Genomic DNA, 16,159 nt, shown 5'->3' on the forward strand with positions numbered 1-16,159 from the left:
AGACTTCGTCATTTCCGCCAGCTGTCGATTGGTTTCCGGTTATGAAGCACCAAAATTTGAACCTAATGGAAATCTCCTGCAATTCTAAAAGATATTAAGGTGTCGTATGTTATTAATGCTTTGTGAAAATAAACCAAAACACACGGGTAAAACACACATTTTTAATTTTGTATCCATGTTTAGTGCATTGACTGTATTTTGTTGTTGTTTTATAATGAAAATTAAGCCCGGAAGTCTCTTAAATCGCATGATTGAGACGAGAAATGTCTTGACTAATGTATAGGATAGGGTATCATCCCTTCACGGTAAGTAAATGTTCATTTTATTATGTAACCAATGGCGTATAAAGTTGAAAGGTAACAATATACGTGTGTTCAACTCTGTCGCTTTGCGTCAATCACTGTATGACTTAGTAAATAATCACGTAGCCTTTTACTCATGACTCGCGTTGGCTCTCGAAGTCCAAATCTCAAAATCTTTATAACGTTGGATAGCATGTGGGTCAACAATGATTCAGAGATGATTTGCTGTTTTTTAAGTACCTCACATTCCCCGAAGGTGCCGAACCATTCCACTATAAATGGAACCATTTCAGCTTTGGGCATATGTTTAATCAATTAGAAATAAAGATATTCCTTGTGAATTGGTGACATGTTAATGAAGCACTCAAGAGGTGCTTCAACATCTCAGAAAAATGTAGGTGTCCTATTCAGAGGCTTGATATTTTTCTTTGAAAAGAATTAATCTGACTCTATTTTGATTTAACAGGCTGTGGTTATGCTGACATGCGATGTATGCTCTGAGTAAATAATGTTGGAGGAGGACATGTCGACACATCTGCTCCCCAGCCATCTGGAAAATGACATGCACTGCCCACTATGCTCTTTGTCTGGAGTGTCCTATGATGAACTTTGCCACCATATTAGCTCTGCACATCCAGACTACCAGCACAAAGGCCAAAAGTCATCTCTGTCCATTTCCCGTTGCCCTTCTGCAACCAACACTAATTTCACTGAGATCGAAGATCCCCAGACTACGGCCAGCTCTGGTACAGATTTAGAAGAGAAACCCTGCGGATCATCCATTGACTCATTGCCACTTCAACAGAGAACTAATGCCATGTCGATGGAAAGTAAAGGGGTTTTAACATCTGGGGGGAATTCAACCATCTCATCATCTGAAAGCCCCAAAATAAAGCGTGGTTTTGGGATGAGCATTCCTGTTGTGGAAAATGCTCGATATTTATCTGAGCAGAAAAGTCCCAAACAGAAGCGCCTAGCCTCTCCCAAGAATGGTAACTTTTAAAAATGTTAAACACTGAAGACCTTTTAAGAGTTATAAGTTAGTTGATAATGTCTTTTTTACAGGGACATTCTCTTGCCCAATGTGTGCGCTTGTGTTCAGCAGCAGCAGCATTCTACAGGAGCATGTTGAGTTACACCTGCAGGAACACCACTCTGCTGAAGGTTGTTTGTAATACAGACAAATATGTCAGCGTTTGCAAAATTCTCAACAGAGATTACACAGATTCAAAATTCAGACAAGCTAAATCACATTAATGTACATGACAAATCTGTTTTTAGGTGTCATTTTAATGTCTCGCTTCTAAAAGCCCTCTCTTTTTTTATTATTCTCTAAATCCTATCATTAAGCAATAATGGTGTACAGTATGAGCTTCATTTGTATCTGAAGACAGCATTACTTTATTGAAAGCTCAGGGGTGACATTACATCACATGCTCAATGTGTGATATGTGTCCTTGATGATGTTTGGTATTATCATTTCAGTGCTGCACATTAATGTCGCCTGAATAGGAAAGATAAGGTCTGTTGTTGCTGTTCGCAGAAAGCATGCAATGAAATTATATGAAAAGAAACTTGACTCATAGCCAGAAGTATTCTCAAATGCTCCCAGTGTTCCTAATGTATCTTATAATGTTTAGTTAGGACTAAAGATTTGCCAAGGTTGATAAAATCAAATATGAAATTGTTGAGAAGACTGTTATAGTTAGTAGACTACTGAACTTACATGAGGTTTCCAAAATGTTTTCTAGCAGCAGAGAAATTTGAGTGCCCAATGTGTCCAACTGTTTGCAGCGATAGCGCCTCTCTGCAGCAGCATGTGGAACTGCATTTAGACAATGTAGCAGGTGGGATTGTTTTATAGCATGGTTTCATCGGTTTTATGCCTCTAATCATAGAGGCCCATTCATCTTACAGTAAACTTTACAACAATTTGGTGCTTGTTTGCCTTTGCTTCAGGGAGCTCTGATTCAGACGCAAGACTGGCTTGGAGACTTCAGCAGGAAATGGAGAAGAGGAGGAGGGAGGAGGAGAACCGACTGGAGAAGGAACAGTTTAAAAAGTTGCAGGTCTGAAGTTTTCACCAGAACACTATGGATTTAGTAGCTGAGAAATGTCACATTTGATTTATAAATGTACAGCTTTCATCATTTAGTTATTTTCATTTTAGATGTACAGTGCGATGTAGCTCTTGCTTTATAGGTGTTCTGTGTATGTAATTACTTCAAATCTTTCATTACTAAAATCCATGCAAAAATGCTTCATTCATTTTATATCCACAGAGTGCAAATTGTACATGGTGAGGTTATGCTACCATGTACAGCATGTGGGTGCCAATGTCATTATAATGAGCATTACTGCGACCTACTTTTTACAAGACTTGAGTGTAACAATATGGCATGCGTGTAGGAACGAAACGGTATCACTATCCACGGAATGGCAGCAGCACATGCTTTAGGATTTTTTTCTTGTGCTTTTATAACATTGCCGCATAATAGTTGGACCTGTGTGTTGCCTGTGCAGAGGCAGTTTGGCCTGGATGGCAGTGGCGGCTATCGCACCCAGATGGAGAAGACCATGGAGAGAGATGTAGCCAAGGGCATCATGGCCCCCTCCGAGTATCATTTTAAGAGGGTGGAGATGATGGAGTCTCTTGCCTCAGGGGTTGATGACGGCAGGACCAGAACTCGGGGTATGTCTTTGCGCTTCGAACTAACATCCTGCAAAAAGTCACAGACACACATGGCTAGTTTGAAAGAAATGGAGTTTGCATAAATCTGTCTCCATGTCTTTCGCTCAGACTGCTCTATGTATATATCAGTATAGTATATTTGTATCCATCATCCAACTAAACATTCCAGTGCTTTGTGGTGTACTAACACCATTGAATGTTCTGTGAAGGAGAACTGCTCTTTACACCACAATAATGGACACGGATGTGACAACACAATTTTAATTTCTACCTCAGCCTATGTATTTACACTGAACCAGTTTTTCAACATTGCTTCAACTTGTACATAGTGTTCCTTCCTTTAATCCCTGCAATTGTTTTATGAGAAAGGGATGGTTGCTGTGTATACATAGTTACACCTTTTTAAACTCGCCACATTGCTGTTAAGCTTTTCTGAGCGTGGCAAACATTAGTCTGGATGCGGACTATAGCCACCAATAACTAAAGTAGTTACAATTTATTTTTCTTTGTTTTTTTTTTTTTTTGTTGGGGATGTTTGGCGGGACTCCAACTGTGACACTCCTTTACAGATGAGCTATTGTCCCCCCACAACACATTAATACATTCTTTTCCACTTGTGCATAGGTGTCATTGGTGCCTTGTGTCAATACTATCAGACTGAGTGCAGAGACTGTGTACATGTGTGGCTGAGCGCTGACACTGACCACTATTGCTCCTCGCCGGGAGACAAAGGCTGGGGCTGTGGTTACAGAAATTTCCAGATGCTGCTCTCCTCCCTTTACAGACTAGATACGTTTGCTTCCTCTTTACAAGGTGCGTCATTATACCCGCCCTGATATGAACGTTCCAATTTGATTTTACGCGTTTGGCTCTTTACACACTAAAAGCAAATTGTCTCTTTACTACCCCTTAAATACTTTAACCAAGTCAGATTTCCGAGAAGCATTGATAGTACACTTGGAAGGGATGAAAGTTTTTCATCACCATCTATCAATTATCTGCTATTTACAGTAAATATAAAAGGTCTACACACCCCTGTTCAAAAGCCAGGTTTAAGATTCAGAAAAAGTTAAAGCAAGATAAATCATGTCAAAACCTTTCCCACAATTAATGTAAACTATAACCCGTGCATCTGAAGTGGAAAAAAAATGCTGGAAAATAACTGTTAAATATGAGTCAGTACAGTTTTTTTTTTTTTTTTTTTTTGCTCTCTGGCAGAAGTGCTAACACTGCCTTGGGTTAGGGTAACTCGTAACTTTTCAAAAGTCCCACCAACTTGACTAAGTCTTCGGGTACATCTTAAGAAAACCCTCCCCATAGCATGATGCTGATACCACTGTGCTTCACTCTAGGTTTGATGTTCTTTTATTTTGGTTGATTCTGAATACAGGCACATCCCCAGTTAATAGAGGCTGTGCACTCTTTTGCAACCACATTATCACTTTCCCTCTTTAAAATATTTTTTCCATAGAGTTGTACAGGTTACAGGTCACACTATTGGTGGAAAAAGTTTTAAAATGATTTATCTAGTTCTCAGTTTTTTAAATGCCACATACACATGGCATTCGAACAGAGGGTGTGTAGAGGGTGTGTTTTTTTTTTTTTTTACATCCACTGTATTGAACAAATGAGCTGAGACTCGAGCCCAGAACATTTTCACTGCTAATAATGTGCATGCTGCGCAACTGCGTAGCCCATATAAAACCGCTACTTTCTGTGAACTGATTCACATCACTTCCACAAACTTCATCATATTCCTTAACCAGTTGCACATCAGAGGAAATGGAAGAGGATCACATTAAATATGTATACATTTTATTCATTTGATGCTCACTCTGTACCAGACAAATCGGTGCCAAGTATCCCACGGGTGCAGAGCATGATTGAGGATGCATGGAAGTTAGGACTAGATCCTCAAGGTGCGTCCCACTTTAACCATCAGCTACAGGGAACGCGAGCCTGGATTGGTGCCACAGAGATCTACGTCCTCCTCACTTCTCTAGGACTCAGGTGTTTATATGTTTTTTCAGTTGAGTCATGTAGCGTATACGTTTAATTAAGTTAGTAGATAATTTGGCTGTTATACTGGATGTCTGCATGACCATCCTTCCATAAGATTCACTTGCAGGCTTGTAAAGCAGTGTTGTTTTTTCAGGCCATTGAGGAAAACAAAACCTGACATATCACTCCGAAAATATTTGATAGATTACAGCCAATATTTTTACAGTTAATGTACATTAAAGTGCTACAAAACAGCTGGTCTACAGCGGCAGCGTCAATGCGATAGAGCAAGTATAACCCGGCTTTATCAGTGTTCAAGTACTGATGTTGATCAGCGTCGTATTTTGCATCCTGTAAATCCTATAGTACTGTGCAAAGGTCTTTGAAAGGCTAGCTCTGTTATTTTAATTAGCTTTTTTGCACAACACAAAAACACACGCATGTACACACACAAACAAAAACAATTCCTATAAAACTTTGTGCGGTGCATGGCCCCAGGATGAACCCACTACATGGCGTTCAGGATCTGGATAAAGGTGCACATGCAGGAATTTAGTTTCACATTTTGAGACATTCTGAATGTGGCATTAATGGAACTGTCCATTTTCCACCCCTGCGGCCCCCCTACCACTAGAATCATATGCATCCAACATCTGTTCAATGTCTCCATGAAGCAGGAGGTGTTAACAGTTCTTCCAGTCTGGGTTCAACTGAGCTCTATCAATTGTAGTTATCGGTACATACATGCATGACAACAAATTTAATGGTGCCCAAGATTTTTTCACAGTACTGTTCTGAAAGGATCAGAAAAGTTAACTATGAGCATAAACAATTGAGTATACTGTTTGTGTTTGTGTGTGTGAATTTGTGATAACAAAGTAGGAGTCCAAGGACAGCAGTGTGCAAATTGATAATTATTGTACAAAGTGAAATATCTTATTCTGTGGACTATAAAGGCCACGTCACATTGTGTGCACGTACACACATAATGAAAAACAGATGATCAATAAAATAGATTCTGTTCGGTCTCTTTGTGGTCCAGTATGAAATGTCCCACGTAGCGGTACCGGTCCGTGGCCAGGTGATTGGGGACTGCTTTGAAGAATAAGCAGTGGATTGATTTAAATGTTAAGCAAGTTTAAATGACATCTCTTTTTTTTTTTCTCAGTGGGCGCATTGTTGACTTCCACCAGCCAACAGGCCCAGGAGGCACCCATCCCCGGCTCTTTGAGTGGGTCAAACAGTACTTCAGTCAGTCCAGCGGGAGTTGCAGATTGCCCCCCAGAATCATTCAGACCTCCCTGCCCCCACTGTACCTACAGCATCAAGGTACACGCACAGCAACACCACAACCCAAAACTTGCACATGGCCATTTGGATGCACTACATTTCCTTGTACTGTTGTCCCTGAAGAGTATATCACTTTGAGTGGGTCTGTCAAATCCAACTCTGTTAGAAAGGCAGCATTACAGGAAATAGTAAGGTCTTCACTGTACATATTTGCATGGTGAAAGGGACTGCAAAAGGGTAAGATGGGCCAGATATTCTCCAGAAAAAAATGTTTTCAAATATACCAGGAATTGTAATGAAAGTGATGAATTAAACATTTTACAGTGGTTCCTACAGATATGAGTTCAATTCATTCCATGACCACACTCAAAATCCTTGCACCTCAAATCATCTTTCCCCATAGAAAATGCATGAAAATGCCATTTATCAATTCCAGCCTCCCCACCCAAAAATATATTTAAAAAAAATTATGACATATATTTTAATGCGGAGGTATAGCACTCCATAATGTTGTACTTTATGGAAAGATATAGTAATAACGAAATTAAATATTAAAATTTATTAGTTCTTGCCAAACTGAATTAATTGAATGGCCATTGTGCTGCTACTTGTGCTATGCCTGCCTTGGCAACCTTGATATAAGAGACAGATGGATAAACTGTTCAGTGAGACATCTTAGCACACCTCACGGTTAGTCATTCTACGCAGAGGATAAAGAATATGACTGAGTACTATTACACGTGTTACTGCATGTTGTGTTCAGTCCGTTGCTTAAAGGGTTTCAAAGCACCGCGACATAGATACTACTTAGCGTAAGCATTATGCTAGCGAATTGAAAGGTTAAGCTATATAGTTGTATTAAATACACAAATTGCAATTCTTTGTTATATGTTTAGTTTGACAGTTAACTTGGAGTGGAGAGCGGTTGCATCCCAAGTCTGCACTCTCTAGTGAAAGCAAAAAAAAAAAGTCGAACGTATCTCGAAAAACATGGCATTCGAAGTAAGTCGTGTCACACTCGTATGTAAAGGTGACGAGTGGGTGTACAACTGGGATAGCTGCTCCAGCTGACAGATGACCCTGATAAGCAGAAGCGTATAGAAAATGGATGGAAGGATGGACATATATTCTTAGTCAACCACTTGGCAAACACGGAAACCTTATTACAACATCAAAATTGTTTTGGGGCAGAAATATGTCAAATGTTTCCTCGTTATTCTGTCCCCTAGGGCATAGTCGCTCCATAGTGGGTTTGGAGCAGCGGAAGAATGGAAGCCTGTGCCTTCTTCTTTTGGATCCTGGTTCATCGTCGTCAGACACCATGAAGTTGATGAGTAAAGACACTGCGTCCATAGCCATTCGCCATGTCCGAAAGCTTCCTTGCAGCCTGAAACATAACCAGTACCAGGTAGTGGGAGTAGAGGGCGTGTTGTCCGCTGAAGAGAAGCAGGTTAGATGGCTATGTGTTGTTTTATAACAGTAGTGTACCTACAGTTCAGTGTGAAAGTCTCAGGCCACCATTCGATTTGTGTTAGCAATTCTACATGATTACGATGTCATTCAGTAGAGCGCAGACCTCCATCAAGGCCAAATAATTTACAAAAATGGGGAGGAAATGTGTGTAGTTGTGGTTTTGTCCATCTATGTATCAGGCTACTTCCGGGTTTTTAAGGGTTGATGAACATTATGATTAAAGTGGAAGTCAACCCCAAATTGTTCTTTACAATACGTTCTAAGCAGCCCCACTAGTCAGTCTAAAGTTGATATTTTGATTAATATTGTGTTTGTGGAATACGAATTAAGCAGCAAAATCCACCCGTTTTTGTCTCAGGGGGGCGGCCATTTTGCCACTTGCTGTTGACTGAAAATGACATCACAGTTGCACAGGGCCAATCACAGCTCAGCTTCAGAAAGCAGGCGACCCGTGATTGGTTGTTACCTGAGCCCTGAGAAACTGATGTCATTTTCAGTCGACGAGTGACAAAATGGCAGCCTCCTAAAATGGATAAAAGCGAGTAGATTTTGCTTAACTCATATTCCACACGTGCATATTAATTAAAATGCCGTATTTAGACTAGTGGAGGTGCACAGAACATATTGTAAAGAAACATCTGGGGTTGACTTCCCCTTTAAGGATAATAAAATAATCTAAATTCCTGAATATGTACTTTTACAAAGTTCCTAACCAAAATATTGAAGTGCTTTATCAGCACATGAGCTAATCCACTACAAAGTTTGGTGGGAATCACTTTAGAATTTTTGCATAATCCTGCTAAATTTATATGTCCTAATGATTAGTTTTTTGCTACATCTAAATTGACTACCATGAAAAGGACCATTAAAACAAGACTTTTGCCCAGTACTGTATTTTAATGTGTATTTTGATCAACGATGACAAATATTTCATGTTGAGTGATTTGAAGTATCAGAACCCTGTTTTGTTTTTTTGTTTTTGTTTTGACAGATCCGCATCTTGAACTCCAGAACACTGTGTGCTGAAAGGATCCCATGAACTGAAACATTTTTTTTTTTGTACCTGACCATCTCTTTGTTTTTAACGTGTATATTGATTTTTTTCATTTCAGCATGTACAGTATGCTGCACTCATTTGCTAATAAATGTTCAAAACTGGTAACTGATGGAGTGGTTCACTCACTTAACTTAATGGGTTCAGTTCCCACACAGTGAATGGTTGTTTGTCTATAAGTGGCCTAATGATTTAATGGCAACCAGACCGGTCCTTTTGGTCTTCCAATCAAACCTTTCTTCAATAGCAGTACTCTCAGAAAATGGAATATCTGGAGGGTCACATTCTGCCTTTCTTCACCGGACCCCTTTCTGTGCTTGTCTCAACGTCACTTTTAAGATCTGTCCAATCCAGTGGCAGATCACACATTTACAGATCACCGTAGACATTTGCAAATTTCTTTGGTATAGGGCATGGGCGATTTTAGATCAGAGGTTTAGGGGTGCTCTACAGTCAGGACCATAAAGACTGGGGGCAAGGGGCTCAGCTAGCTGTATATGGAGTTTCTGGTCTTGGAGGAGCACTTACCAATTCAAATTCACAAATTTTAGTCATTATTTATGCATTTTTGACTCATTCTATTGCCATAATAAAAAAAATAAAAAAACGGAACCATTTTTTAATAGTTTCCCATTGGCTCCCAATTTTCATTTGTGTGTTGACTGCCGTTAAGTTACAAAGCGCCGAGTTCTGTGAAGGACTGCTTTGATATGGTACTAAATGGGGCGGAAGTAAATTCAAAGATCTTTAACAGCTTTAAATAAATTGAGACACTCAACCCAATTGGTAAATCCCTTCCCAGGCGACTTTGGATGATGTGTACAGTCAGTGTGGGTGTGATATTGACTGTGTCTGTAACATTGAATCACAGCCAAATGCATGACAGGCAGCTATGGAAAGTAGAAATAGGAAATTAGAGGAAATGTTTATTTTTTTTAAATGTATGCACAGGGGGCCTCACATCTCTGGTCTCATTCAAGATAGGACTGCCACTGATCAGTCCTGGAGTTTGCAAAGACGAACGAGTGAAACTGCTCAAAGTTAGGCGTGCCAAGCTTGTGGCATCACATTAAAACAACCTTAAGATTGTAATTACAGCCAAATCAAAGTATTGAGCAAAAACGGAATACTGTGTACATGTGATTTCTTAGTTTATCTAAAATAAAATGAAAATAACTTCTCATTGTTGAGTGTTGTGTAGAATTTTGAGGAAATGAGTTTATTCCATTTTGGAATAAGAAAATGTAGAAAAATTGAAATACTGCGAATACTTTCTCGATGCACTACATAACAGATTATCAGTGCCAAATTGAAATACAGGTAAAAGGTAAACTATAAAAAGATTAGATGATGTAATAAAATTATGTGGCAACTCCTGATGGGACAAACAGAATGATGCAATAAATGACTGAGAATTACAATGCATCACAGAATATCAGCAATCCTCAGATCCTTGCATAGATGGCCCCTAACTGAGCTGCATAAGGAGGATTATGTTTCATTGTGAGAAAATGAGAATCAACTTGTTATTCATAATACATTGATTTAAAATAGGCCCCAGCTATTCACACAAAACCGGAAAACTTCAGATGAGTAATTCAATTACAGTATAAACAACAGATAGCACTATCCAATAGAGTAGTTTTGTTTTTTAAATTTTTGTTGATTTTCAACTTTCATTTGTACAGACTCTTCGAGGTTTTGAATTCAGTGAGTAGATTTGTGAGATACTGGTATACAATACATGGCCATATTTAACATTTTAGTACACCCTTGTGGACAGCATCAGAAGTCAAGCATTCATAAAGCAAATTTAAACAGAAAGGAATTATTGATGCATTGATAAAGATTGCCTCTCTAACTGCTGCTAGTGTCTTGCATTGGGTCATTTCATGTGTCTGGAGAGAAATGGTGCTTCTGTCAGTCGCCTGCAGTTCTTTTTTGTTAGAGCGGCTTTAGTCCTCATCACTGCCCATCTCTAAAGGGTCAAAGTCGGGGTCATCGTCCTCCAAATCCAAGTCCTCAATGTCCTGGAACAACGATTCATCCACCTCAACATTGTTTCCAGCTGAAAGAGGAGAAAACAGTCAGCAGGAGGAGTTACTTCAGCAATAATGGGGTAATTTCATGACAAATGCAGTGAGTTTTTGGTTCACTATAGTTCCAGCCAAATTATCATGGAACCGGACTACACCGTAATTTATCACTAACCTACGCTAAACAGTAATGAAGTCAGAATTGCACAAAATACTTTTATGAAAAACAATTAATACTGAGCGTGTCAGCTTGTGCAGCATGACATGCCGTTCCTAAACGTGAAATATCGTATGATGGGGCCCTTTTAAGCCGAGGACCGCTTTAACGTTCCGAATAAATGTAATCTGACCAAGAATTTGTCTAGCCAGTACTAAAACCAATACAAATATAACAAAAAATATTTCTCCATACATCTATTTACTTCAAATATAGAAGAAAAACATTGTTTACACTTGATCTTTTTACCACACACTATCGGTATATATGTTTTATTTATATCTACTGTTATACTGTTACTGTTATCAAATGTGACCTCATTCCAACACTATGTACATACAACTCTTAATCAATCAACTTCTTTCATTCCACAGAAACATGAACTGTTACCATCTTCAAGAAACTGGATGTCTGACGTGTCCAGATTGCGGTCCGTCTCAAACAGCTGTTTGCCTGTGTAAAAATATTTGCCTTTAAATTTCAAGTGTCAATAAGCAATGTTCAAATTTTTAATCATTGACACTCTTTAAGGTGTAAACTCAGCAGTTACTCCAGAGAACGTACAGAGACTTTGTGGACAACTATTTTTCATTTTGCTTCCATTACAGCAACCATTACCTAAATCGTCCCATGATTATCATGAAGCTTTGGGGTTTGTTAAAAGAATGTGCCAAAAAATACTTTGCAGTTTTGGGCTTCATTCTCAGCAACAAGTTACCTCCTCACGGCCCAGCAGCATTGAATGGTATAACATGGTTCAGTCTGTGCAGCAGATTTGGCTTCTACTTTGACAAACAGATGACAAGTGTGACGGTGCACTCGTACTTTTGAAACTTCGGCCATCAGTCACGCGACGTGGTCATCTGATACAAACTGCGGCTAAACATATCTTAAAATTGGCTTCAGGAAGACCGACATACAGTACAGTACTTCGCTATCCCAGCACTATTGACAGTACAGGAAACATGAAATCCAAGATAACACAAATGTTTAAAGCAACACACGGCTCAAAATTCATTTTCCAATAGTTGATTAGTCAGTGTGGATAAAGAATAAAAGTGAAAATAATATCAATGGAAACTGATTCCCTGAAAAAAAGGTTTAAGACAATTAATTATAAAAATAATGACATTTTTACGTGTTGCCATATTGTTGGACATTTTTGACCGGTTTACGTAATAACTGTGACGTGTTCTGTTCTGTGTTCTGTGCTGTAACACGATGTTCATTTTGGACTTGTGCTATAAAAATGTCGTATGGCAGTCACGTATGGCGGGAAATTCTGCAATAAATGTCTTTTTTGTTTCGCTTTCTTGAAGGAATAATATGAAACCTGAGATGATTAGGAGTTCCATCTACATTATGGCAATAGTTGATGACACCATACAGCATTTTTATAGCACAAACGTCCAAACAAGTCAAAAACAAACAGTAGCGTGTTACAGCACAGAACATGTCACAGTGATTACATAAGACGATCAAAAATGTCCAATATGGCAGCGTACAGTGTATGTCATTATTTTTTTAATACTTAATCCACTTCAATCAGATGATCTTTTAAATCTGTAAAAAGGTTATCTAAATATATCATATATTACTGTTTGGTGACAAACATAATTAAGATGAAGCATTTACCAGTGAGCTTTGTTTTGCCTGATTGCTCCTCTTCCTTCTGTTTTTTCTTCCGTATCTCAGCCACTTCGAGTTCAAACTTGGCTTTCCATGCCAGGAAATTCTCAATTGTCACCACTGTGCCCTGGAAGTGCAGTACCCTCATCAAACTCAAATTAATTAAGAGACCATTGCACATTATCATCATTCCAAATACTATTGCTCTACCCTCTGGGTTTTTCCTGAATAAAAAAAATGGAGGGTTGGTATCGCTGCCAAGTTTTGGGCTGCCTTGCCCCCCCCAAAAAAAATGCAAGTTTATGTTGTTGTTGTTTTTTTATGTTCATACAAATACGATATGTGTACTTTTTAATATATAAACTGATGTTAGTGATATTTATTAATAATAGTAAAAAAAATTAAATAAAAATAAAAAAAATCACCATAATTTTCCATATTTTCCCAAAAAAAAGTCTGTGGTTTTGATCCACAGTGACTGGAAAAATTCCCCTGGCTCACACTTACTAAGAGAGGCATGCTCAGTGAAATACACTAAATGCATTTTGCCGACCTTGAGCCTTACAATGCAATCACCCTCACACACCCTGTCCAGACTGCATTTGTGGAGAGGATATTCTCTTTACTCAAAATTGTTCTGCATGATCTTTCTAAGGTGAATACAATCCTTCTCAATACACACTTTTCATTTTAGAAAATAAAAAATAGGTGACTTTAAAAGGACCACATTTAAATGTAAGTACAAAGCATCGTTATTTATTATTTTAATTCACACCAAACAGGGCTCCTGTACTATAAGTTAGTATTTTAGGAAAAATGATTTTAAAAAAAGGAAAACATACCCCCAAAATAAATAAATAAATAAATAAATAAATACTCCATTCACAGTAGATGTATTTGTCTGAGCCAGTGGGGGGTGCTACATACGCACGACTGCAACTGGTCAGATTGGAAGCACATTTGGCTCAATTTGGGCAGGGCAAAAAAAAACTTTAAACCAAGACATTATGTTATACAGTATAGTGTCCTGCTTCTACCTTCTCTGCTTCCTCCACTTCCCTCTCTTTCCGCAGTTCCTCCTGTTCTCGTCTGTTCTTCATCAGGTCCACAATTTCATTGAGTTTCTCCTGCACGGCTGTCACCAGGGTAAAAATCATCACCATTCCCAGATTTTCTTCTGCCTGCAGAGGAAAAAGAAAAAAACAAACCCCAGTGATGAAAGTAATTCCAATGATAGAATGAAACTCCATACTCAAAAAGCACATTCACATACATACACATAGGAACCTATACGAAAAGACAAGACCAGTTTTTAACTTGCTTTAATTCAGCCTTGACACAAAATCTGTATCTCTTATTCATCAAGTTTGTATAATGTTTTACCATAACACTGAAAACATTTGATACTGATTCTAAGTCTGAAATGAGAGAAGTATATGAGCGAAAGCAGGAGTCGATTTCCATGAAAGAATTACACACAGTTGTGATGTTATGTTCGGACCTGTTGCTGCAAAAGTGTGAGGACATCGTCCATATCATTGTTTTCCAGGTTCTCTTGGGAGTGGACCTCCCACAGTGGTGGTTCATCTGGGTATTTTTCAACATATGTGAACTTTAAAGTTGCTTCCACAGCTGCAGAGGGGAGAAAACCCAGCATATAGAGTCAGCATACAAACCTTGTAATTGAATATATTGCCTAGCAGTCAATAAAGGCTTTATTGGTAAAACGTTGTGTCTGGAACACTGACTTTTACAGACTCATATGGAGAAACAGATTGATAGGAATACAACCAGTGTCACTGGAAGATCACTGCAGTATCAATTTTAGGACATCAACATCGCATCCAGTACTCAATTAAAAACAACTTTTAAGGAGAAGATAAGAAGCTTTATAGAGAGCAAAGCGATTAACTAACATACAACATACTCACTTTCACCATCTTCCCCCGCGTCTGACGTTACAGTGATAGTGAAGCTGATGGGGTCCTGTGAAAGCACTGCAATCGCATGGAATTCATTAATATGATGAAATCCAACCAACGACGTTATGTATTACTTTTCTTTATAAGAGATGATTCAGCCTATCCCAGCTCACTGGGCAAGTGGTGGGGTACATATGACAGACATACTATTTAAAAATAACCTATGTAATGGAATGCACTGTCTAGCTGTACTTAAAAAGAGTTTAACATGGATAGATTTTGAAGATACCGCCACAAAAGTTAACGTTTTTTTCCCTTCTTTCTATTGCTAGTGGTAGCTACCTCAGTGTTAGCTGTCTTTCACTCGTATGTCAACATGAATGAATTCATACCTGTAAACGAGTCTGGGTATATAGACTCAATTGCTTCTAGTTCATTTCTTTGCTCTTCGGCGTAGTCTGTCATTTTGGCGTTGTTGCAGGTTATCTAGCAGTTAGCAAAATCATCACCACGGTGTTCCAAGCAGCCACCATCACATGCTGCGTGTTGCGGTAGATCGACGACGATCGATTATATCCTACCCCTGCTATTAATAATCTTAAAATCATCCAGATTAGGGCAGTCATTTACAATGTGATGATATACAGATTATAAATGCATATTTATACTTCATACAATAATGTTCTCACGCTATTTTGTGCGTTAAAGAATGGAATGACTTTTCTGTCTTCCATTATTTTTGTCTGCGAGTTTATCTTGTAGTTTTATGGCTGTTGGCAAGAAACGTTAAGGTGTATTACCGCCATCTACTGGTATGGAGTGTGAACCAGGTATGTTGTGGGCCTTTCAATCTCAAATTCCTAAGGGCAAATTTCAGGTCCAGTATGTCCCAGGTATATACACATTTGATTTAACCCTTGTATGGTGTTCGTATTTTTGTTATTCAGCCAGTGCTGGTGGGTCCAGTGGACCCGCTAGTTTTGGGTTTTCAAAACAATACAATCAAATCATTTTCTGTAAAAATACCCAACAGATGGTTACTACAGGGTGGCACAGTGGAGGACTGGTTAGCACATCCGCCTCACAGTTCAGAGGTCGTGGGTTCGATCCCAGCCCCGGTGGAGTTTGCATGTTCTCCCTCTGCGTGGGTTTTCTCCGGGTACTCCGGTTTCCTCCCACATTCCAAAAACATGCATGGTAGGTTGATTGGACACTCTAAATTGTCCCTAGGTGTGATTGTGAGTGCGGATGTTTGTCTCTGTGTGCCCTGCGATTGGCTGGCAACCAGTTCAGGGTGTCCCCAGCCTACTGCCCGATGACAGCTGGGATAGACTCCTGCACGCCCCGCGACCCTTGTGAGGACAAGCAGTATAGATAATGGATGGATGGATGTTTACTACATCCCAATTGCAAGATATGAACAGCAAAAATTGTAAATATTTGCCCTTTACCTTTGTTAGATCACATTTATGAATTAATGTGCTACTCTTTTTTTTTTCTTCTAAATAAATCCCACAATCTAAGAAACTCCCACAGCAGTGTT

The 16,159-nt window shown here is 39.0% G+C and overlaps 2 protein-coding genes across 3 annotated transcripts; one reads left to right on the forward strand and one right to left on the reverse strand.

Moving 5' to 3' along the window:
• Positions 1-16: 16 nt before the first annotated feature.
• Positions 17-8,920, forward strand: zup1 (zinc finger containing ubiquitin peptidase 1). Of its 2 annotated transcripts, none has more exons than XM_086037288.1 (11): positions 17-99; positions 769-1,294; positions 1,368-1,466; positions 2,054-2,149; positions 2,262-2,371; positions 2,826-2,994; positions 3,619-3,807; positions 4,839-5,004; positions 6,164-6,324; positions 7,515-7,735; positions 8,750-8,920. In XM_086037288.1, the coding sequence occupies exons 2-11, from the start codon at positions 811-813 to the stop codon at positions 8,795-8,797; spliced, it is 1,743 nt and encodes a 580-aa protein (XP_085893414.1). In that variant the 5' UTR covers positions 17-99; positions 769-810; the 3' UTR covers positions 8,798-8,920. The 2 variants fall into 2 exon arrangements, with proteins under 2 accessions (XP_085893414.1, XP_085893413.1); XM_086037287.1 differs by lacking the exon at positions 17-99 and adding an exon at positions 128-305.
• An 805-nt stretch (positions 8,921-9,725) lies between these two features.
• rwdd1 (RWD domain containing 1) lies at positions 9,726-15,354 on the reverse strand. The gene is made up of 7 exons (XM_086037291.1): positions 15,009-15,354; positions 14,626-14,691; positions 14,196-14,326; positions 13,732-13,875; positions 12,701-12,821; positions 11,456-11,518; positions 9,726-10,880 (listed from the first exon to the last, which is right to left on the reverse strand). The coding sequence occupies exons 1-7, from the start codon at positions 15,079-15,081 to the stop codon at positions 10,768-10,770; spliced, it is 711 nt and encodes a 236-aa protein (XP_085893417.1). The 5' UTR covers positions 15,082-15,354; the 3' UTR covers positions 9,726-10,767.
• Positions 15,355-16,159: the final 805 nt, after the last annotated feature.

The sequence above is a fragment of the Filicampus tigris genome, chromosome 8 (genome assembly GCF_054856515.1).
Source record: "Filicampus tigris isolate MCC_2025a chromosome 8, RoL_Ftig_1.0, whole genome shotgun sequence".
Taxonomy (NCBI): domain Eukaryota; kingdom Metazoa; phylum Chordata; class Actinopteri; order Syngnathiformes; family Syngnathidae; genus Filicampus; species Filicampus tigris.